This window comes from Protopterus annectens, chromosome 2.part1 (genome assembly GCF_019279795.1).
Source record: "Protopterus annectens isolate FY-2018-M chromosome 2.part1, PAN1.0, whole genome shotgun sequence".
NCBI lineage: Eukaryota > Metazoa > Chordata > Ceratodontiformes > Protopteridae > Protopterus > Protopterus annectens.
The window spans coordinates 1,154,399,822-1,154,423,797 of record NC_056729.1 but is presented as its reverse complement, the minus strand read 5'-3'; the positions used below and the strand labels follow the sequence as shown (position 1 = coordinate 1,154,423,797).

Below are 23,976 nucleotides of genomic sequence, written 5' to 3'. Positions count from 1 at the left end.
CCCTGACAACCTGACATCATGGAAGAGAAGACAGCAACCGACGCAGGACCCAAGACTTTGGAATTCAGGCCAACTGAGGGCAACCTGCCAGCAAATTACCCCAAATGTAATGACTGCAACAGTGAAACACGAAGAACATCTGCTGGAGAGGCAGGTATGTATCCCAGAGACTACCCCATTTCTAAAACAGGTTCTCTGTCTATGTGAAGTAGAGTTCTTCCTTAAACCAATTCAAGTGTAACTTGGACAATTGGATGGGGATCAGGAAATTCATCCCTAGCTTGGCACCTATGTCTCTAATGGACACAGGCAACCTGTAAATGGTTCATCTCCCAGGCCCTTGTTGTAACTGTTTCGTCTCACAAGCCCCTGTTTACACTTATCAATGGTACCAGAACTTGTCAGAGATTTTAGATGCATGGCTTGGCTTAAAAAGGCCCATGTGGTCATTAGCCTAGTAAACATCTATGAACCTATAAAAAGTAATATCAGTTAAGCAGTGACACATTCTTTTCTTAGGCAAGATGCATTTATGACATAATGACAATAAAAAAGGAAACACACATAATCTGATGTCTTGATCTTTATTGATTACACCGAGTAGTCCTTTTATACCACATGTGTACCATAAATACCATGAATATCTTGCAAACTGGTTTATAGCTGAGCCTGTGCATACTCTCCATAGTTTAATGGGAGTGTGTTTACGGTTCCATTAATGTCTTTCATGATGAGATATATTTGATTATAGTATTCCTGTATTAAAAGCGTACAACTGAATATGCTTACTTCAACAATCACATGAAAGTCACAGTTTCTTGTGTACGAAGCAAGGTGTATAATGTCATTACTTTTATCACTTTTGAAGAAAGCTAAGAAAACCTCATAGAAATGTATTGTGTGTAGCCATAAAACATTATAATGCATATATACAGTACAATATATAGTGCAATGATATTTTCTACTTTGTGCTTTGACGGGTACACTGCAGTACATAGAAAAATATGCAGCAGACATATTATAAACCACGTGTACACTTATTTGAAAGAGTGCATATATATTTAGTCTATCCCCATTTTTTAAAGCAATTTGAAGCAATAAAAGTACCACATCCCTTGCTTGTATAACCTCATTAGGCCCTCAAGATAATGTTTTCTAAACCTACCTCACCACCATCAGACAAGTTATATTTACTTCTTTTGCACAATTTATATGAAAAGGGGAAACAGGGGGCATCATTTTATCTGGGACTAGGTTAGGATTTTATTAATTGATTTATTTATTTTCGTTTCTTTACTGAGGTAGTCCACTGGGATGATATGAGTCCATTTTCAGTGGAGGCCCAGGAGAAAATCTCCACAAATAACAATAAGCATATACATATACATATACAAGCACCTATACACGGAGTAAATACATATAGAGTGAGTACATTTACAAGTTAACATATGAAAAGAATTCATTATACAGTGAGGGTAACATATTTAAACAGTTGGTTGTATCACTAACAAACTGACAAATGTAAGGAATCAACAGAGGTAAACAGATAGGCTTTACAAAAACATTTCTGATAGTAGAAATAGTAAAGCTAATACTCAGCAAAAATACATATTGCATTTTGAAAACCCATGTCAACAAAGGCAGTGTTAGTTAGAGTGTGAGAAAAAGAGGCTAGGTGCAGGTGCAACATCAAGGTGTATAATGTCATCACTGTTATCACTTTTGAAGAAAGCTAAGAAAATCTCATAGAAATGTATTAAGTGTGTAGCCATAAAACATTATAACGCTTATATCCAGTGCAATATATAGTGCAATGATATTTTCCACTTTGTGCTTTGACAAGTACACTGCAGTACATACAAAAATATGCAGCAGACATACATCATAAACCACATGTACACTAACTTTTTCTGTAGAATAGTACTGGAGATATAAATGACATGGTGACAGCAGACTTTTTCCTGCTAAAACTTTTTAATATGCATGTATTGACCCATAATTCCAGAGGTTAACATTTTTCTCTCCTCATCCATATGACACACACACACACACACACACACACACACACACACACACACACACACACACACACACACACACACACACACACACACACACACACACACACACACACACACACACACACACACAAGCACACCTCATGCACAAAAGTCCACACTCATGACTACATACACAAGAAGGAGGCCATGTTTTGAATCTCTTGATCTAGCCTGGTGAGGTATCCCTGCTACAAGAGGTCACATGCTAGTAGCTCATGACACACTTGCTCACAGCCATGTGATCTAAATGCTAAGTTCCCTAACTTCTAGCAGCCTGATCCTACTAAACTGCATAGCCGTAGTAGAGCTCTAACTCATCATCATCACTGTCGTCATCAACCCCCACTTTTCCCATTTTCTACATGGCATCAGGGTGTTACGTCAGGTGTCACCATCTCTCTTTATTCAATGCCACACTCCTGTGTTCTCTGACACACACACCTGACAGTTGCTGATCTTCTTTCACACAATCCATCATTTCTTCTTGTCTTGTTCCTGTCTGTCCCAGATCATCTTCACCAGATTGTTTTCTTCTTTTCTGCACATGTGCCCAAACTACTGTAATCTGCTCTCTTTGATCTTTTCCACAATTGGAGCTACTAATATTCCTTCCCAGTTCCTGACCCTAACTTGAGTCCTCATTCCCTAACACTAACCATAAAATTCTACTCCTCTTCCCTAAACCTAAATACCCTGACCACTACCTAACCCTAAAGCTCCCCTTCTATTTCCTACACCTAAAGTATCCAGTTGTTACCTAACCCTAAAACTTTGCTCCCCCTCCCACTCTAAAATCTCTGATTGATCCATAAACATACAATTCCACTCCTCTTTCCCTAAACTTGAAATCCCTGATTGCTTTCTAAACCTAATACCCTCCTCCCATTCCCTAACCATAAATATTTTTTAGTCCCTAACCCTAATACACCCTCCCACTCACTAAACCTAAATCCTCACCTGAATGCTTTATGAAAATCTACTCTTCACTCCAACCCCCACTCACATTCCTTCCCCAAGGCTGCAGCACTTACCTTGCTCAAATATGAATATGTGTTCAGTTGCGGTGTGGCTGCTGTACTGTCTCCTCATGGCTGCCACACTTCATCTGAACATATTTCATTTCAAATATCACCAGCAACCCGTGAATGCTGCAAGTCACTTGACAACCTGGCTGCATGACAGTAGTCTTCGAACACCTGAAACTTAGGTACCTATAGCAGACACCTCTGAAACTCCACTGCCTGTATCTCAGGAAGTGCGAATGGCAGCGTAACCCCTACCCAATAGGCTGTCTTTGTGTACAAGTTTTTGGCAACTGCTAAGACAACAGTACCATAGTGAAACAAAGACAAAGACATGTCAATAATAGGTAACACTGATAGTGTGGCCATATTTTGAAATCATTCTAAGTAACAACTTGACAGCCTCACAGTGTGTGTATGGAAAGGCAGCATAATATAACACAAGTACAGGGGCAAAAAGCATCTGGTGATGAACAGATATGCTCTGGACACAACACTATTCCAACCAATATTAAAATGAAGTGCATATTTACATTTGCTAAAATATTTTTTTCAGGAATTGTGCAGCAGTTGATATTTATATTCAGTTCTTGATTTTAAGGTCCTTCAAAATTCTGTATATGTACGTCACTCCATTTTACTTTCCAGCCTTTAGTCCTTCAGATGCTTTCAGTTTCAGAGTGGATGACCTTGTATCTGTAGCAATTGTATACAGCCTGTAGTAAAAAAAAGTAAATTGTTAAATAAACAGAAAAAAAATGTATCTATGTAGTCTCTCTCTACATTATTCTTGTGTGTGTGTGTGTGTGTGTGTGTGTGTGTGTGTGAGTGTGTGAAAGTAAGAGAGAGTGTGTCGAAATTTGTTTTATAATGAAAACATAAATAAGATATGAATGGTACTGAAAAAATATTCAGCTTCTGTATACATATTTGAGAAAAATCAAATTTCCTCATTAAGTATTCTTAAACAATAACGTGTTTAATGTACATCAAATCTTATCCTGTATTAGTCAACACCAAGAGAAGGCATTACATTTCATTTCTGGATTTGCATTATTGATAAATATAAAATGTAACCTTTAGATTTGGAATCATGTACTGAATAACACCCCCACAGTCATTGTCATTGTCATCATCCAGAATAATAGCATCACATGTCTGGCAGCTGTTACAAAAAGATTAAGGGTATGAACTGTTACCAAGCTGTTCCCTGTAATCCAGGGTTTGATCCTTGCACCCTCCATTAGCTTAACTGTGTGATTCTGACTGAGTCACTTAACCAGACAGGGATCCCAGACTGAGCCTGAAAAAATGTCCATATGGATCAATACTCTACCATGGTTAATAAATATATATATATATATATATATATATATATATATATATATATATATATATATATATATATATATATCATTGTACTACAACCCCACATTACTTACCTCATCAGTAAGTTTTGTTTATATAGAATTCTCTGTTGTCTATTGCTTCACTATTATTTTCATTCATATCTATCGAGTAGTACCTCCACTTTTTAATCTTGCCTTTAAGAAATGCATGTTAGATGTCTGTGCATTGTCAACATGTAGCTTTCTATGTTCTTGCTAGATTATTAGATCTCACTCTGTAACCAGTTTCTCTGCTTTCTATTCTAACTCTTGGGTATATGTGGGTCTAGATGCAAAGCAATCATCAAGTTCACAGGAAAAAAAAATGTTGTTTACACTGAAACTTTTTTTTGCATGCAATATCTACCTTTATCCTGATGGCTTAACACAGACATTTATGTCTTAATATTATAGGAGCTAAATGGAAGGACCATGACCAGCTGACTCAGATGATAATTCATGCATTACTTTGAACAGAAATTGTGACGTGATCAGTGCTGGGGAACGTTCTGTATATGTGCTAATAGAAATGAAACAAATTGTAATATGAATACATACTGATAAAGGACAGTGTCAGTGACACAACAAGTGGCACACTCACTTTTGTTGCAGAAGGCTGAATGTTCTATTCCCATTCCTGGAGACGGGATTACTGACACTGCAGTGCGGTATTAGGGGTACTACACACCTGCATATGTTTCCCTTTGGATGAGACTTTAAACCAAGGTCCCATTGCTTGAGTTTATGGTGGCTTAGGTGGATGTAAAATATCCCATAGAACCTATCAAAAATAACAGAGGAAATTCCCTGATACCATAGCCAAATTTCTCATTATTGTATAAATACCATCTTGGGTCTCCTCTGAAAAGAGGCCAGTAACTTAGTTGGACTAACCATGTTAACCAAAGTATAAATAAAGGAAATTAGATGACATAGTAAGGGTATATTTACCTGCTCCAATCTATTTTTATTTGCTTAGAAACTTACCTTGCTTGTTTAATCTATTAATGAAATACCTTTTGGCTACAACCAGATGCACAGGGTCATATACAATAAAAATAAATAACTGCAACAGGTTTATAAGGAGTTGCAAAGCTTGAAGTCTGGGAGACCATTGAGGAGCTAAGGCCAGTTACCTCAGAGTACCATATTTTTAAGTGGCATACCCAGAAGTCATACATTGGGCAAACAGGGACTGATAGTATACCATAGGAAGCAGTTTGTTAACAGCTCATAGCCTCAGCTGTAGAAATGATATAACCATATCAATATCCCATTACTTGGCTTTTTCTCCAGAATTACCAAAAACACTGTTCAGACCTGTCAGTGTTAATAATATTTTCTTTACTTTTACAGTGATCGCAGAGATTTGGATTTCATTTAAAAATTATTTAAAAGAAATGACAGCAAAATCACCAAAAGGCATTAGCTAAACCAATCCAAAAACCTCTCATGTTAAAAATAGTCTCCACATAAGCAAAAGTAAACTTTTCTTCCCTTGAAACTCACAAAAATGCATTTGATAACCCATTCAGCATCTCCTAAATGAAGGCCAAGCTGTTTCCTCTATCTTTCTTGACTTGTCAAAAGCCTTTGACATTGTTTCCCACCAACTACTACTCAACAAACTGTCCTCAGCTCATCTTCTCTCTCCTTGTTTCTCAGCTATCTGTCCAATCATCAGCAAGCCACTATATAAGAAAACACTCTTCCCCCCCTACTCCCCATCTCTGTTGGCATGCCCCAAGGTTCTATACTTAGTCCTCTCCTCTTTTTCTTATTCACAAATGACCTCAAGGCTGCTACCAATCTAGCCACCATTGTACAATATGCTGACGATGCCACCCTTATATGCTCTGCCCCCCCTCCCCTAGAACTCCAATCAAAAATTCAATCATCTTTCCAAAATATAAAAACATACCTGTCCAAACATCAACTAATCCTAAACCTTAACTAAAACCAAATTAATAATCTTCAAACATAAAAAAATCATAACAGTGTAAGAAACTTCTCTGTGTGGAAGATTTTCAGTCCATATATTTCTAGTTAATCACTGTATATTAATCAGATCAGACAATAGTAGTAGAAGTAGCAAACTTAAACTCATCAAGTCAAAACAAAACAAAAAAATAATGATAGAAAATTTATAATGTACAGTATTACTAAGTATTCGAAAGTAATCCAAGCAAGGCAGGCAGTCTGTTTCCAGTTGAAAATCCTTTATTAAGTACACAGACAAGCGATCCAAGTAAAACAAAAATAGAGTAATAATTTCTTCACAAACTTTCTAAATATATATATACTTTTTATCAGGCATGGGAGTAGTTTATTGTGCTGTAAAACAAAGTGTTATTGGTACACATGTTAAATTCACATCCCTTCCCTCATCAGTGTGACATTCGAGTTGGTCCTGCCCTACTTAGTAGCTGTCATAATAATATATAACCCTTATGTACTTTAAATAAAATTTATAATTATGTGGTACCTCTTATTTAACCAGATTATTAAGTAGATTATTAGGTCTGTGATTTTATCCAAGACAATATACTACATGGCTGGAAATATATCAACCTTAGTTCATTTGGCAATCAAAATATATATATAAATATATACATATACATTTTGCATGTAAAAATCTATTTCTATTTTCATAACCTATTGTTAAAGATCATTTTCATCCTTCTAGACTTCTTCAAGTCTGTGTATCCTTCTAGACTTCATCAGGTCTGTGTATCCTTCTAGACTTCTTCAGGTCTATGTACCACTCTGTCAAGCCTCCCTGTCCATCCTCTCCTCAAACAGAACCATAATTGAACCCACAACTCATACTAAACTCCTAGAGGTCTCTATTGATGAGAATCTAACTTTTGAAAAACATGTCTCTCTAGCAATCAAAAAAGTACACATCAAGCTTGGCACTTTATATAGAGCCAGACCATATCTTACCCACAACACCAGACTCACCACTGCCTGATCTCACCTGTTTCCTCCCTCCTCTATGGATCTCATATTCTCATTAATCTTTGCAAGACTGACCTAACCAATCTAGAATCTTGCTATAACAAAATTACCAAGTTTGCCACAAATGCTCTAAAAAGGTCTCACCACTGTTCCGCACTCTCCCAGCTAAACTGGCTAGAACTCCCAAATTTATTAGCTCTTAACCAACTTACTATGACCCACAAGTTAATCCGCCAACCCTCAAACTGTCCTGCTCTCTCCAAACTTGTCCAGCCTAGTCACAACCCCAGGCTCCTTAGATCCTCCAATAAACTTATGCCGAAGGTCACCCACTCCCACAATCATTATGGTGACTGTCTCTATTCCAAATTACCAAACTCTGGAACACCGTCCCTCAAACCATCACTAAAAATCCACACCCACAAGACTTCAAACAACTACTTCATAACTATCTAGCTAATCAGTGGCTCTGCTCCTGTCATACTCTTGGCTAACTCCACTTATCCTGTCCCACCACTCTCAGCTCTTCTATAGTCTACATCCCATTGCTACTACCTCTCTTGGATTATTATTGTCTCTTCTTGGTTTTTATATCTCCACCTCTACAAAGGACTTTTGGCACCACTGTGGATACAGTTATTTCCTGTTGACTTTACAAAATTCTAGACTGTTCTTCCTATATTCCTTATGTAACATTCTAATTTGAGTAATATGCTATCATGTCTTTGTACCATCATCTTTAGTGTTCTGTACTTAAGCTTGAAATATAATTCTGTGTGTTTTTAAAATTTCCTATGTAAAATATTTCATATGCTAATATTGTACTGACAAGTATTGTATTTGTTACTGTTAATTATCTGGAGCTTTTCTCCCTGGGCCTCTGCTGAAAACGGGCTCCTGACTCAGCCAAACTTTTCCTGTTTAACAAATGTAATAAATAAATAAATATTATAGCAATAACCGATGATGTCGGTGTGGTATATTGAAATTTACCCATGGTTGGTGTGGTTTAATCATGAGTGCGAAGCCCAAGTGATTAAATAAAGCCAACTGTGGGTAAATTTCAATATACCAAAACCACGGAGTCAGTTATTGCTATTATACAATGACATTATTTAAGAAAAAAAATACTTACATTTCCTAAATAATGTCTTTGTATAATGATGCATTACTGTTCTTCCACGGCTGGTGGTATACTGCTTCCTTGTGTTAATGTACTGTGCATGCGTATGGGACTTGCGTTCCGATGCATACCCAGTACATCAGTGCTCGGGAAAGTAAGCAATGGAGAAAAGAAGCTCTCCATTGCTCCGCTTTTCCTTTCTTTTCTTTTTTTTTGATTAAAAAAAAAAAGGTTTGAGAAGTTTAGGGTAGGAGAGAGACAGAATGGAGGAAATACAAGGGAAATCTGGTACGTGTCTTTAGTTTTAAACAACGTACCTGATTTCCTTTTTATTTTCTGCATGGTGTCTCTCTTGTATGTCTGGAGTCCGGACTACAAATTTTATTTTAATTTTTGTTGAAAAAAGTTAAAATTAAAGAATATACCAATGGAAAAAAGTCCGGGCGACCAGACCTTTTTCCGTTGGTATATACAACGGGCACGCTGGTTAGGCTGGCCATTCAGCGTGCTCGTTTTAGAATGTTAATGGCCAGTCATTGTATAATAAACATTAACAGACAAGCTGGAACTCAAAGTCAAATAGGACTGGGAGCATGTCAGTCCAAAGGCAATTTCAACAAGTATAAAGAAACTGAAGTAAAGTTTGACGAAACTACCTTTAATGAAAATGGAGACTGCCTTTTTCTCCACTGTTGTGCAACCTTGGCATTGCTATATATAATTCATGAGGTGTGGAGGGGGGTACAAGGCCCCCCCTGCAAAAATAATAGTTTCATTATTTACTGAAGAAGGTTTCAGCAAACTCATTTTGGTTTATTTGCTTTCATCAAAACTGCTTTCAATAGATCAATATGGAGCCATTACCATCTTATGTGAAGTTTGTGCAGAAATTCAAAAGACAAAGAACAATAGATCGGGACAGTCTATGGGACACAAACATCCATTTTCAGTAGCAATCAGGAGCACTGTCTAATGAAGTGGCTTAGTTGGAGTCACATAGCAGACATATGAAGATGCCATTATTGAGTGACTGCAACCCTCTGTGGTTCACAAGAAATTTATTTCAGAGCCTCTTGCAATTCCAACACACATCCATACTTAGAAAAACACACAAACACACATACACTCACACACACACACACACACACACACACACACACACACACACACACACACACACACACACACACACACACACTTTGCAGTACTAGCTTGCTAATGCTCTTAAACTTCTTCTTTTTCTTTCGGCTGCTCCCGTTAGGGGTCACCACAGCAGATTATCTGTTTCCATTTCTTCCTGTCCTCTGCATCTTGATCTGTCACACCAACCACCTGCATATCCTCTCTAACCACATCCATAAACCTTATCTTAGGCCTTCCTCTTTTCCTCTTACCTGACAGCTCCATCCTTAGCATCCTTCTGCTAATAAACCCAGCATCCCTCCTCAACAAATGTCCAAACCAATGTGATCTCACCTCTCTGGGTTTGTCTTCAAACTGCCAACCTGAGCTAACCATCTAATATATTAATTTCTAATTCTACTGTCCATACTCATCACACCCAGTGCAAATTTCAACATCTTTAACTCTGCCACATCCAGCTCTGATTCCTGTCTTTTCATCAGTGTTGCCATCTCCAACCCATACAACAGAGCTGATCTCACTACCATCGTATAGACCTTCCCTTTCACTTTTACTGGTATTTGTCACAAATCACTCCTGACACTCTTCTCCACCCACTCCACCCTGCCTGCACTCTCTTGTTCACCTCTGTTACACACCCACCATTACTCCGAACTGTTGATCCCAAGTATTTAAACTCATCCACCTTCGCCAACTCTACTCCCTGCATCTTCACCATTCCTCTGTCCTCCCTCTCATTCACACACATATATTCTGCCATAGTCCTGCTGACCATCATTCCTTCCCTCTGTAGAACATATCTCTACCTCTCCAGGGACTCATCTACTTGTTCTCTACTCTCACTACAAATCACAATGTCATCCACAAACATCACAGCCCACAGGAACTCCTGTCTGATGTTGTCTGTCAATCTGTCCATCACCATTGCAAATAAGGAAGGGCTCAGAGCTGATTCTTGATGTAATCCCACCTCCATCTTGAATGCATCCATCACTCCTACAGTAGGCCTCACCACTGTCACACTGCCCTCGTACATATCCTGTACCAGTCTTACATACTTCTCTGCCACTCCCGACTTCCGCATGCAGTATTACAACTTCTCTCTAGGCAACCTGTCATATGCTTTCTTTAAGTCCAAAAAGACACAATGCAACTCCTTCTGACCTTCTCTATACTTCTCCAGCAACACCCTCAGAGCAAACATCACATCAATTGTGCTCTTTTCTGGCATGAAATCGTACTGCAGCTCTCTAGTCATCACCTCCGTTCTTAACCTAGCTTCCACTACTCTTTCCCATAACTTCATGCTGTGGATGCTCAGTTTTATCCCTCTGTAGTTATTACAGCTCTGCACATCACACTTATTCTTAAAAATCAGTACCGATACACTTCTTCTCCATCCTCTCACTTTCCAAGATTCCCACTGCCATCTCTCCTAAACACTTCCATGCTTCCATAGGTATGTCATCTGGACCAACAACCTTTCCATTCTTCATCCTCTTCATAGCTGTCCGTACTTTCTCCTTGCTAATCAGTTTCAATTCCTGATTCACTATTCCCACATCATCCAACCTTCTCTCTGTCTCATTCTCTTCATTCATCAACCCTTCAAAGTACTCCTTCCATCTGCTCAACACACTCTCCTTGCTTGTGAGTACATTTCCCTCATTATCCTTTATCACCCTAACATGGTGCACATCTTTCCTAGCTCTGTCCCTCTGCCTAGTCAATCTGTACAGGTCCTTTTCTCCCTTCTTAGTGTCCAACCTTTCATACAACTCACCATATGCTTATAGTTAGCCTTTGCCACCTCTCTTCACCCTACGCCTCATCTCCTTGTACTCCTGTCTACTTTCTTGATCTCTCTGACAATCCCACTTCTTCTTCACCAACCTCTTCCTCTGTATACTCTCCTGTACTTCCTCATTCCACCGCCAGGTCTCCTTGTCCTCCTTCCTCTGTACAGATGTCACACCAAGCACCTTTCTAGCTGTCTTCCTTACCACATCTGCTGTGGCTGCCCAGCTATCTGATAGCTTTTCATTGCCACCCACTGCCTGTCTTAATTCTTCCCTGAACTCCACCTTACAGTTATCCTTTCTCAGCTTCCACCATTTGATCCTTGGCACTGCCCTCACTCTCCTCCTCTTCATCTTGATCGCCAACATCATCCTAGAGACCACCATCCTATGCTGCCTAACTACGCTTTCCCCTGTCGCCACTTTGCAGTCTCCAATCTCCTTCAGACTGGCCCTCCCGCATAGCATATAATCCGCCTGTGTGCATCTTCCTCCACTCTTGTACGTCACCCCATGCTTCACCCTCTTCTTAGAATACATATTCACCACAGCCACATCCATCCTTTTCACAAAATCCACTACCTTCTGCATTCCTCTCCTTAACACCATACCTACCCATCACTTCCTCATCCCCTCTGTTCCCTTCACCAACATGCCCATTGAAATCAGCACCAATCACCCTTCTCTCACCCTTGGCTACACTCTCCACCACTTCATCTAACTTGCTCCAAAATTTTTCTTGCTCATCCATCACACACCCATCTTGCAGAGCATATGCATTAACAACATTCATCATCAGACCATCAATTTCCAGCTTCAAAAACATCACTCTATCTGACACTCTTTTCACCTCCAAAACACTCTTGACATACTGTTCCTTCAGGATAACCTCTACCCCATTTCCCCTCCCATTCACAATTTGAACCTGTATGCAATACGTCTGGCCTTACTCGCAATCTATCTGGTCTCTTGCACGTACAATATATCAGTCTTCCTTGTCTCCATCATATCAGCTCGCACTCTCACTTTACCAGTCATACTGCCAACATTCAAAGTTCCTACCCTCACTACCATACTCCTAACTTTCCTCCTCCCCTCCTGCCTCCAGACATGCCTTCCCCCTTTTCTTCTATTTCTCATTCAGCCAACAGTAGCCCAATTTCCACCAGCACCCTCTTGGCTATCAGTACTAGAGGCAGTCATTGTTAACCTGGGCCTCGGCCAATCTGGTATGGAAATCTATATTATTGTCTGCATATTTACTCTGACAAAATTTTTACACTGGATGCCTTTCCTGATGTAACTCTCCCCATTTATCTGGGCTTGGGACTAGCATGAAGAAATGCGCTGGCTTGTGTATTCCCCAGTGGCTGGGTTACTAATGCTCTTTAACTAATATGTAGATACCGCAGCTCTGGCTCTGAGGTAAAACCATGGTTTTATACTGTAGCTGCAAGTATAAGTAAAGCAAATAAACTAAAGCAAATAAACTAATCTGTGGCAAATGAACTCATCTGTTACTCTGAGGTACAAACACCTTCCTCTTTCTGTCTATCTCTGCATCAGTTACTTAACAGATTTAAAAAAAAACTGCTACTTTAAATGACAATGACACCTCTCATCTTTCTGCACTACTGGCTTCCATGCTACTACTATTACTGACTGCAATGCTGGTTTCCTTTACAGTCACCTGGCGTCTGACTCAAGAACAGTTGTATCAATTACTTACTACCAAAGGCATGTCTGACATTGGCTTTAAAAAGACCATGCTGCACTGGCTTCTGTGTTACTTTGGTTTGACTGTGACAAGTTCCATTGAACTCCCTCTCATTCTCACAAATATTTTACATTTCAGCCAATTAAAAAAACTGGACTTGTGACACGTCACATCAACACAGAGCAGTTGTGCAGTGTGGACCCATGAAATAAAGGCTCTGCTAAACACTGCACATTTTGATCATATATGCTTATTATATTGTCTTGTGTGAGTGATGATGATATAATTGTGTTTAGCTATTCCATTTCTGTGTGATGTATATCTGTCTTGGAGATGATGTGAGCAAGGATATAATGCATAGTGCCTTGAGTGTATCCTTTTATACTGTGCAATAAAATAATGTTAGAACTGTTACTGAAAAATTACTAGAATGCAATTAACTAAGATAAAAAGAACATAAGAAACTTTGTCTTTTAGAGAGACAGAGAGAGAGATTTGTGTGTGACAGTGGGCAGTGAATTTTAAGTTAGGTACAGTATGTTATATTTTAAAGAAGGAAAAAGGATGTTTCAGTGCAAGTGCAAGATGACTGTGTGTTATATTTTGAAGATATTGAAAAGGGGAGTTTGGAAACAGATTGCATTTCCCTGGATCCCTGTCCCACCCTGTTTCTGAGATGATAGGAAGTACAGATCTGGGACAAGAGGCTACACCTCAACTAGGGGTAGTACATTAGCATCAATCGGACACATGGAGTGGTACAGTCTTGGCATGAAGGAGAAGTAAGGAGCAGAAGGCATTTTAACACGGTGACTGAATCATTGAAGACTGTTTTACCTTGATTATGGTGAAGTGCACAGACTTTTATTGCTATGTTTCATTCTTCATACTTGGTAAGAGATTGTGTTGAAACTTGATGTTTTCAGTGGAGGTAAACCTCACTGTAGGGGTTGGATTTGGTTAACTGTAAACAGCGTGCATAATTTGCATGAAATGTGGTAACCTGTTGAAAGACCCTAAATCATAAAAGAGGAGCACTTAAATTGTCTTTCCTAGTTTGTGAATCCTGTGTATAAATGACAGCAAGTATTTCTGTTGCAGTACCTCATTAATTTTTGCATGGGACAAAGTGTGTTTAACCCAACTCCAAGAAGAGCTAAACCCAAACATAAAACTAGTGTTCAATCTCAGCCTTACTACAGGATATGTGCCCAAAGAGTGGCGTACAGCAACAGTGGTCCCTCTCCATAAAGGTGGTGCCTCAACGGATCCTGGAAACTATCGCCCCATAAGCCTGACTAGCTTGGTCTGCAAACCTTGGAAAGGATCATCATGGACCTCATAAATAAAGATATTGGGGACCTACAGACACTGGATCCTACCCAGTCCGGCTTTGTTAAGGGCAGATCCTGCCTCTTAAACCTGGTTGATTTCTTTGAAACAGTCACCAAGGCCATTGACGAGGGGAAGGTGGTCCACACAGTCTACCTGGACCTCGCAAAAGCCTTCGATACAATACCCCACTCGGGCATTATAGATAAGCTCACCAGCTTAAATATAAACCCCTATGTCACTAGATGGATTGCAAACTGGCTCAAGGACAGAACCCACATGGTTAGAATTGCTGGAGCCATGTCAGACTCCAAACCAGTTACAAGTGGTGTCCCACAAGGCTCATTCCTGGGACCTCTCTTGTTCGGTATATATTTCTCGGAGGTACAGGCCAACATGGAAGGACTGTGGCTGACCAAGTTCGCAGATGACTGCAAACTGGGCGCCATAATCGACTCTCCAGCCGACGCAAGCATCCTCCAAAAGGGCCTCATAGAAACAGACAACTGGTGCCAGAGCCATGGCCTCAAGCTAAATGCCAAAAAGTGTATAGTCATCCCCTTTGGCAAAATAAAGTGCCCACAAATTACCACATAGGTGGTAATCCATTAAGTACAGAAGAAGTAATTAGGACCTGGGGACCCAAGTTGATAGCAATCTCTCATTTGACAACCACGTGGCCAAAGTGGTTAGAAAAACATTTTATATAGCCCACCTAATCATGAAGGGATTCACATCTAGATCAGGGGAGGTTATCGTGCCTCTTTACTCATCCCTCATCAGGCCCATAATTGAGTACAATGCCCCTTTTGGGATGTACCTTACCAGACACCTGCAGCAACTGGAAAGACCCCAAAAGTACCTCACCAAGATGATCAAACGGCTCAAACAGATGCCATATGCTGCCTGGTTAAAGAAACTCCAGCTCTACTCAGTGGCATACCGCCTGTTCAGAGGCGATCTGTGCCTGATGTATAAAGCCATGTCCAACCCGGAATTAATGGACATGCTGCACCTCAGAAAATCCAAATCCCATCGAGCTACGCGCTCGAGAGACTTGAACCTCAGCACTGAAATAAATAGAACATGCTGGAGGGACAGATTCATAACCCAGAGGCTCCCTTCACTCTGGAATAAAATCCCAGTCCAGGTTAGGCAGAGTCCCTCATTGACTCTCTTCAAGAGGAATCTTGATGAGTGGATGGGAGATCGTAGGTTTACCCCGGGTATCACTTCTGTGTCACTGTTAGACAGAGGCACAGTATACTAACCTCGAAAAAGGGCATAGCAAAATAAATTTAAAATGGGTGGTGAAAGCCAAACACATTCTGGCTAGGCTTATAAATGCCCTAGGGCAGATAGCCTAGTATGAACCTATGAACCTATGAACCTGACTCTCGAGTGCCTTAAGTGTGAGTAAAAAGAATAAGGTTACAATGCACTTAGGTTCTGGATGGAGTACTGAGGGGATGTAATTACTTTATATTTACATGACACTATTTCTTAGTTTCTAAATAATTTATGCAAGGAATTGGCTAGGCAAATTTGTAAAGGATTTCAGCAGTTTAGCTGTTTGTCATCAGACCTCAGAATGTTGAATCTAGAAGATTGCCAACATCCTGTTGTGGTAGCTAGGCTCAGAAAAAAATTGAGATAATGGGCCGGATGCTGTAAAGTTCATAGAAGCTATTTGTGGACAGAGTAGCACACTGAAGGAAGATTTCAGCACACCTGCTGTGGAAGCAATTCCAGAAGACACGCTGAAGGCAAACCAACTACTTAAGCATTCAGTGTAGGATAATTAGGGATTATGTGCATGCTGGTCTGATTGGAAAACACATTGTTCACATACAATGCAGCTCAAATGCAACAAACAGCCATTTCCTGAAATCCTCAGTGTATGCTTTACAGACCCCAAGAAATTCAAGTGAATACTATAGATTATGGTGAAATCAGTAGCAAAACACCAAAAAATATATAAAAATGCAAGCAGCTGTTAATATGCTGCAACAGTCTGAAGTAATACAAGGCATTAATGAGGCTTTTACTGTACATCCTAGAAGGCAACCAGCTAGAGTCAGAGCATCAACTGACAGATAACTGGTTCAGGCTATCTGTAACATGTGCACCACGCATGTCTGTGGAGACCATGTGAGAAAATCCTGCCCCTCGTGAAACCAAAGTGTGTCTCAGCCTGCATGTATTTGTATCTGTGACATTCCAGACACACATGGGTGGTGCTGTGGAAGTATCACAGATAGCTGTCAGTCATATCCTGGCAAAATTCCTGGAAGCAATGTGCAGCAAGGTGGATGACCACATACACTTTCCATCCATCTCTACGGACAGGAGAACTGCAATGCACCAGTTTTATAACACTGCAAACTTCCCACATGTACTAGGTGCAATAGATTATAAAAACATGCTTATCAATACATCAGTTCATCCTGAAGCAGGTCAATACATAAACAGATAGGAATGGCCATCCATTAACTGCCAGGTTGTATGTGCAGCAGATGGCAGCATAACAAGCATCATGGTAACACACCCTGGAAGTGTCCATGATACTGCCATTTGGAGGAAAAGTGGACTGAGAGCATTCCAGCCAGATGAAATACCTGAGGGACTGCTACTGAGTAAGTAAAGGACCACAGCTAGGACACTAGTTAAATATACCCCTCACAACAATATCCATTTGGACCAAAAGTGTTTTTATTCCCCACAAGAGGTGACTGTGGTTATCCACTTGAGCTGTGGCTAATGACCCCATACTATGAACCATCAAACTCTGCACAGGAAGCCTACAATAAAGCACATGCAACAACCAGAAACACCATAGAGTGTGTGTTTGGTATATTGAAATCTAGGTTCAGATGTCTGGATACATTGGGGGGTGCACTGCAATATATAACTGAAAAGGCAGCACAGATGATAACAGTGTGTGCCATGCTGCACAGCATGCTAACCAGAGGATGTGGCAGTCATCCACCTACTGGTGTGGATGAACTACCCCAAGAACACCAAATGTCTGAAGAGGATTTCCCACAGGTACCAGAGAAGGAGCAGCAAGACATAGGGTACAGAAGTCAGAGGAGCAGGCAATGTAGGGTACAACCATGAGTGCAGGCCCAGGCAACATGACAATGTCTGACACAAATTTTGAGTCACGACAAGCCACACATACATGAGTCCATAGATTAAACATTGATGTTCTGGTTTTGCCCCACCACAACAACACAGATTGCATCTAATGGCAAATACCCATTATATGTGCACACTGAGCATCCAACATATCATCATAATCATAACATATTCCAACATGAACATATGCAAATGTGTCACAACAGGGACCATCAGCTCAGGGCACAAGTCACACAGGTATGCACACATACTCAAATTGTTGTATCACTGTGTGGAAAAGAATAAGGGCACACATCAGTGCCACACACACACATATATATATATATATATATATATATATATATATATATATATATATATATATATATATATATATATATATATATATAGTGTTCTTCCAGTGAAAGCAGGTGCTTTGAAAAAAAAACAGCAAAAAATGGTTACACACCCGATACAAATGTATTAAAATAACTCAGCAATTAAGCGCTTTTGTACCTGCCTGAGACTTCATCGGAATTACATTTAAATACCCACATAGCCCAATATATATACCTAAAACCTTAATCATTTCATAATGACTTAATTAATCCATTAAAAACAGTCAACAACATTTAAAGGCATACATTGTACTATCTTAAAAGTTGAATAAATGTGTCCAGCAAAATACAAAAATATCCATTATAAAAAACAAAAATAATATATGGTTTCACCATAATTAATTTTCTTTCTGCTGATAAAAAAAATACAAAAAATAAAAATACCAGGTATAAATATTAACATATTTCCACCATTACAATTTGGCAGTTTGCAATTTTAAAATAGGTTTAATTGAGATGTTTTCATTTCAACCCGGCGGTGAGCTGGCATTCAGTTTAATCTGCCATAAACATTCTTTGTTTTCTAACTTATTTTCCCAATCACCACCTCTAAGGTTGATGCTAATTTTATCAATAATACCAATTTTAAAAGAGTTGAAACCAGGACATATGTTAAAATGTTTATATAGAGCATTACATTTATTTTAGTTGCTGTAACATAATTATGCTCTTATAATCTTTTTCTTAATGCCCTCTCAGTTTTTCCAGCATGAAATGATGGACATATGTCACATTTTTCTAGGTACACCACATGGCTGTTAAACAGATTCCCTTTATAAATTTAATAGTAATACTTTTTATTACTAAATAATCAACCTGTATAATATACAAGCACTGTTTACAATGTCAACACTTAAGTGTCTTGCCATTAGTGTTACAATCATTTAACTTTCCTCCTTGTTTGAATATCTTTTTAAGGTTTTTAGAAATCATGTTCACTATATTAGGTTGGCCCCCAGCTATTGAATATATATCTGGGTTTGATCTTAAAATATTCCAGTTTCTCTCAATAATAGCCTAATCTCCTAATATTCATTATTATATTCCAACACCTTAGCTGGCCCAAAGGTGGAAACATCTTAATTTCCTGTTGTGATGACATCATCTTACTCAATACCCAATATTGGTTTAAATTTATGTTCCCTGGATGTCACAACCTCACTTACCACCTTGTCCCCTTTGTGCTGGAGGTAATCCCTGTCATAAAACATGTCATTAACTTATGAATTTTTTCTAAAACTAAATCTGTATCTGAAATTATTCTAGCCAAACTTATTGCCTGTCCCTTTACTAAACTAATATTTTGGCAATAGGGGTGTGAAATTGAAAAATGTAAATAAATGTTACTGAGCATGGGTGTTCTATATATGCTGGACTTAAAACCATTATCAGTGTTAAAAATAATGGTATCCAAATAGTTGATTTAGTTCACATTGTACAAAAATGTACAAAATTCTGTGGTGCTGTCCAGGTACTCTTTGAAAATTTTCACACTTTCTTCTGGGCCTCTCCATAAAATAAAAATATTGTTAAGATAGTGTAAATAGATCTTACAAAATTTTAAAAATTCACATTGAAATACACATAGATGTGCCTATGCATATAATACACGATTTGCATACACTGGAGCAGATGCAGCTCCCATTGCAACTCTAGAAATCTGTTTGAAGAATCCACGCTCAAAAAATATATAATTGTTTTCCGATACCATTGTCATACATTCTTCCAACAATTTGATCTAATTCGTACCTAAACATTCCAACTTTAAAAGACGTTCATGAAAAAACTCCATTCCTTTTTCAATGGGAATACTAGAAAAAAAGGTCAATGATATCAAGTGTCAGCAATGCTACATGACACTCTCCATTACTGTTAATGTTTCTGAACACACGGCGACATGAATGTAATTTTGAAACTGTTTAGCTACATCAGCAGGTCATGTTTATACTTTGGAATCCTAAGCCAAGATCCTAATTTGCAGACCATCCCCCAGCCAGATGATGTCATAACATAAAGTCTTTTCCCTGCATGCAAGACATAAAGCTTTGGTTAAGATGTATTAGGTAGGCAGGTAGCTCTCAAGATTACAGCTTGGATGTATATTGTTTGAATCTCATGTTCTCCCATTTGTGTTCAAAAATGTTAACACCTGAATGCAAAAATAACAACTTGGTATTGTGATTATCTAATGTTCTTCGGAAATAAATGTATATAAACTGTGCTTAGAAATGTTTATTAGTGTTACTTGAGGAATACATTATTCATACATTCTGTTTTTTGATTTCAGGTGAGGAGGATCACAGCCAGAAAAGAGCCATGTGAATCGAGTGGATGCACAGGCTTTAGAATCAGAAGAGGGAGAGAGGTGTGTTGATTATTTTACCTGTTTTATGAATGAATTGCACAGTCCCCTCTTTGCATGCCTGTATGTTTCGGAATAACATCTATATTGATCAGAATGTATGAATTCCCATCATGCATCAGTAAGGTAAGTGAAATTATCACATGGTAGCTGTGCTTACAACTGTGATTAAAACTAACAATGTTGACTTTATGTGAAGCACTGAGCCATTGTTTCAGCACACATTTTTTGAATTGTACTCCACATCCAAAATTATAGTTGGGTTGGTATATCTGTTACATATCTTTTACTGTATCTGTTGTGCATATATGACTAAGTAGTTTGATTGGTGCTTATGCTGTATGGATTGATCATGTTTTCTAGTGACTGATTTCTTGTTTCACAGAGTGCCCTTTTAGTCTTTGCACTGCTATTTGTAGAATGTGTGGCATGCCCTTCAGTTCAGCACTGGTAGTGCTTGCCTTATACACCTTGGGTGTTTTTATAAAACACAGTTAGAGCCTAGGTTTACTGATAATTGAGCAAAAACCACTTTGATTGTAGTAGCTCATGTTTAGCACACCCTGCAGGTAGACATTTGTATTGCATCTGTCTCCAACCCCTTTGAGTTTTTTTTGTAGGAACACAGTTATAGCCTAGGTTTACTGACACTTGGCCAGATACCCACTTGATTGCAGCAGTTCAGTATCAGCAAACATATTCACAAAGTTTTTATTTTTCAGGCTACTGATTGCTAATTGTTCAAGTAGATAATACATACAGCTGTCCACATACAATACTGTTAGTAACAGATATATTAGATTATCATATATCAGCAGCTGTACTGATTGAGCATAGTGTTGTACTCATAATATTGATGTGTGTTCAGGCAATTATCATGCTGCATATCTCACGTTTGTAATATGTTCTGCCTATTGTCCACAATATTGTCATTTCACTTTCTCCTCATTTTAACAATGACATTTGTGGCTGTTCATATAAATCTTTGAAAGCAGGGAGTACAATCTGTTGATCTGAGCATTCATGCATTCTTACAAAGCTAATGACCTGCGTGTGTGTGTGTGTGTGTGTGTGTGTGTGTGTGTGTGTGTGTGTGTGTGTGTGTGTGTGTGTGTGTGTGTGTGTGTGTGTGTTGCGTGTGCGTGTGCGTGTGCGTGTGCGTGTGTGTGTGTGGTGTTTGTTTGTCTAAGCATATAGACTTGTTCAAAAATGAATACTGACTTCCTTTTTAAGAATAGGACATATAGGACCATAAGTAACTATGTCCATAATGGACATGTATCATAATCATATTCTTTTGTGCTATGATATTCATGGGACTGTTCTGCATGGTAGACATTTGCTTCTCTTTTCTGTTGTGTTTTACAATTAACCTTTACTGAGCATGGGACCTGAGCTACTCTGATCTGAATATGATGACAAGCTCATGTTAGGCCACTGCCAGAGTTTTTCAAAGATGATGATGATGATGCAGAGGAACCTGGATCCAAACCTGCCCAAGCCATTCTGCCTACACCCTGGATGAGATGTCAACAGGACCATGATCATGACATTATTAGGAGGACATTCAGGAGATCATGACAGATCTGTTCCAAACACAGACGAGGGACATGATGGGGCCTTCTTTGAGGATATGATATGGCTATGCAGGTTTTGTTCAGGGTGACAGCTCGTAGGATCATTTAGGAGTCTGAGCCCCATCAGCCTGGTTTCTCCAGTCCATAAGTATTGTCTGTGTGCTCCACTTGTGTTATGCTGAAACATGGTGATTCCCTTTTCATTCACTGGACTGTATATGCACTCTTGTACATGCATACCATGTATCTGTCATGCTTAACTATTAGTGTTGTGTGACATTTTCTTCTGTTTCAATGTGCACATGGCACACATTAACACATCACAATTTACACAAACATTCAACTGCCTATGCATTGTGACAGTTAACCTGCAGATAGTGCTGCAAGAGGTAGCCTGCAATCAAGTGTGTTACTGAGGTGACTGACTCCATCACTAACAGTGTGACATGGCTTGGATTTCTGTTTTGCCTTGTCAGATTTATGCAACATACAGACGTCATTCCACATGTTTTTTGAATGCCAGTTGTCATGATGTGATGATGCGTGTCATGGGCTGGCAATACTAATGCCATGTGAGATCATATACAAGTATTTCCTATCTATGTGCAGTCCTCCTTTTCTAACTGCATCAAACAGCAATGTAACAATAATATGTGCACAATGTTACAGATAATGCATTCTTTAATAGTGCATTGCATCATGTTTGTTGTATGTAGTATTTCCACACCCACTAAGTAATGACATCAGCATATACCTTCCAGAATTTGTACACATTAAATGACTGTATGCATGTGTGCACAGTCGGATACATACAGACACACAAATGTACCTTTGACATGTGAGCATTCATTGAGCTACTGCTGATATGCTGTAATGATGCTCACAGGAGTGTCCTGTGCTCCATATTGAGCAGGGTGATTGGCATACATCTGCATTTCTTTATTTGACATTTGCATAGCAGTATATGTGTATGTGCTTGCAATTTTTAGCTCACATACATATGCATGTTGATGTGACATGATCACACATGATTGTGTAGGTGTATTTTATAAATGTTCAGTTCTGTGGACATCAGCAATCACTCTTGCCATTTGACATACATTTTCCATTTGGTTAAATGCATATCCATGTGGCTTCTACAACATCCTGTGTGTTGTATACATACATTTGCATTGTGTCAACTTACCTTGTCCTGCTTAAACTTGATGTGGGCCCAGGTTGTCTACCTCCCTCCCACATTCATATTTCACTGTTATTTTTTGCATGCATGTTTGCCTTTGGTAAAACTACTGACCATTGCCATGCATTAATCTGACACAGTGAACATGTGCCACATTTTGACCACTGTACAATGCAGGACATGTGCACAGAAGTTGGTGACTAATGCATGGAATGCATCCTTGTTCTAATTATACATGTGTATTACCCAGTATAGCTTTTTCACATCCATGTTCACAACTTGCTATATTTATTATGCTGTAGTGCTACATTTTTGAACATATTATTACATGTCATTGGAGTATGTGTGTGTATAAACCTTGATTTCATGTACATTCCATTTATGCCACTGACAGACATACACACACAACTACACTTGTGTGTGCTGCCTTTGATATGGCATATGTGTGTAACATATACACATTCCATTACACATTTGTTTGGGTTGTGTACACCTAGCTGTGTATGTATCAGCATGTATGGCTCTTCTGCAGTACTTCTTTTTGGCACTGTACTTGGCTGTTTGCCTTTTCACATACATGGTCATAGGTTTGTTTCTGTCCTCTGGTGGAGTTATCTACCACTGTTAGACATGTATTTGGTCATCTGTGTTGTTGCTTAACTTACACCTGCACTGCTGATGGACAAATTGGATGTGTGTATATTTATCCAATGTGTACTGTGATCATACTTTATTACCCTCGAACACACATCTACCATTGGTCCTACATACCCAGGTATAATTGCTACACAGTT

At 39.0% G+C, this 23,976-nt stretch overlaps 1 protein-coding gene across 1 annotated transcript in view; it reads right to left on the bottom strand.

Moving 5' to 3' along the window:
• Positions 1-2,143: 2,143 nt before the first annotated feature.
• OPN5 (opsin 5) overlaps positions 2,144-23,976 on the bottom strand; it is a 1,244,835-nt gene continuing 1,223,002 nt past the window's right edge. Inside the window, exon 7 of the mRNA XM_044062686.1 lies at positions 2,144-3,798. Within this exon, the coding sequence (XP_043918621.1) occupies positions 3,720-3,798 (79 nt within the window). The 3' untranslated portion in view covers positions 2,144-3,719. The remainder of the gene's footprint in view (positions 3,799-23,976) is intronic.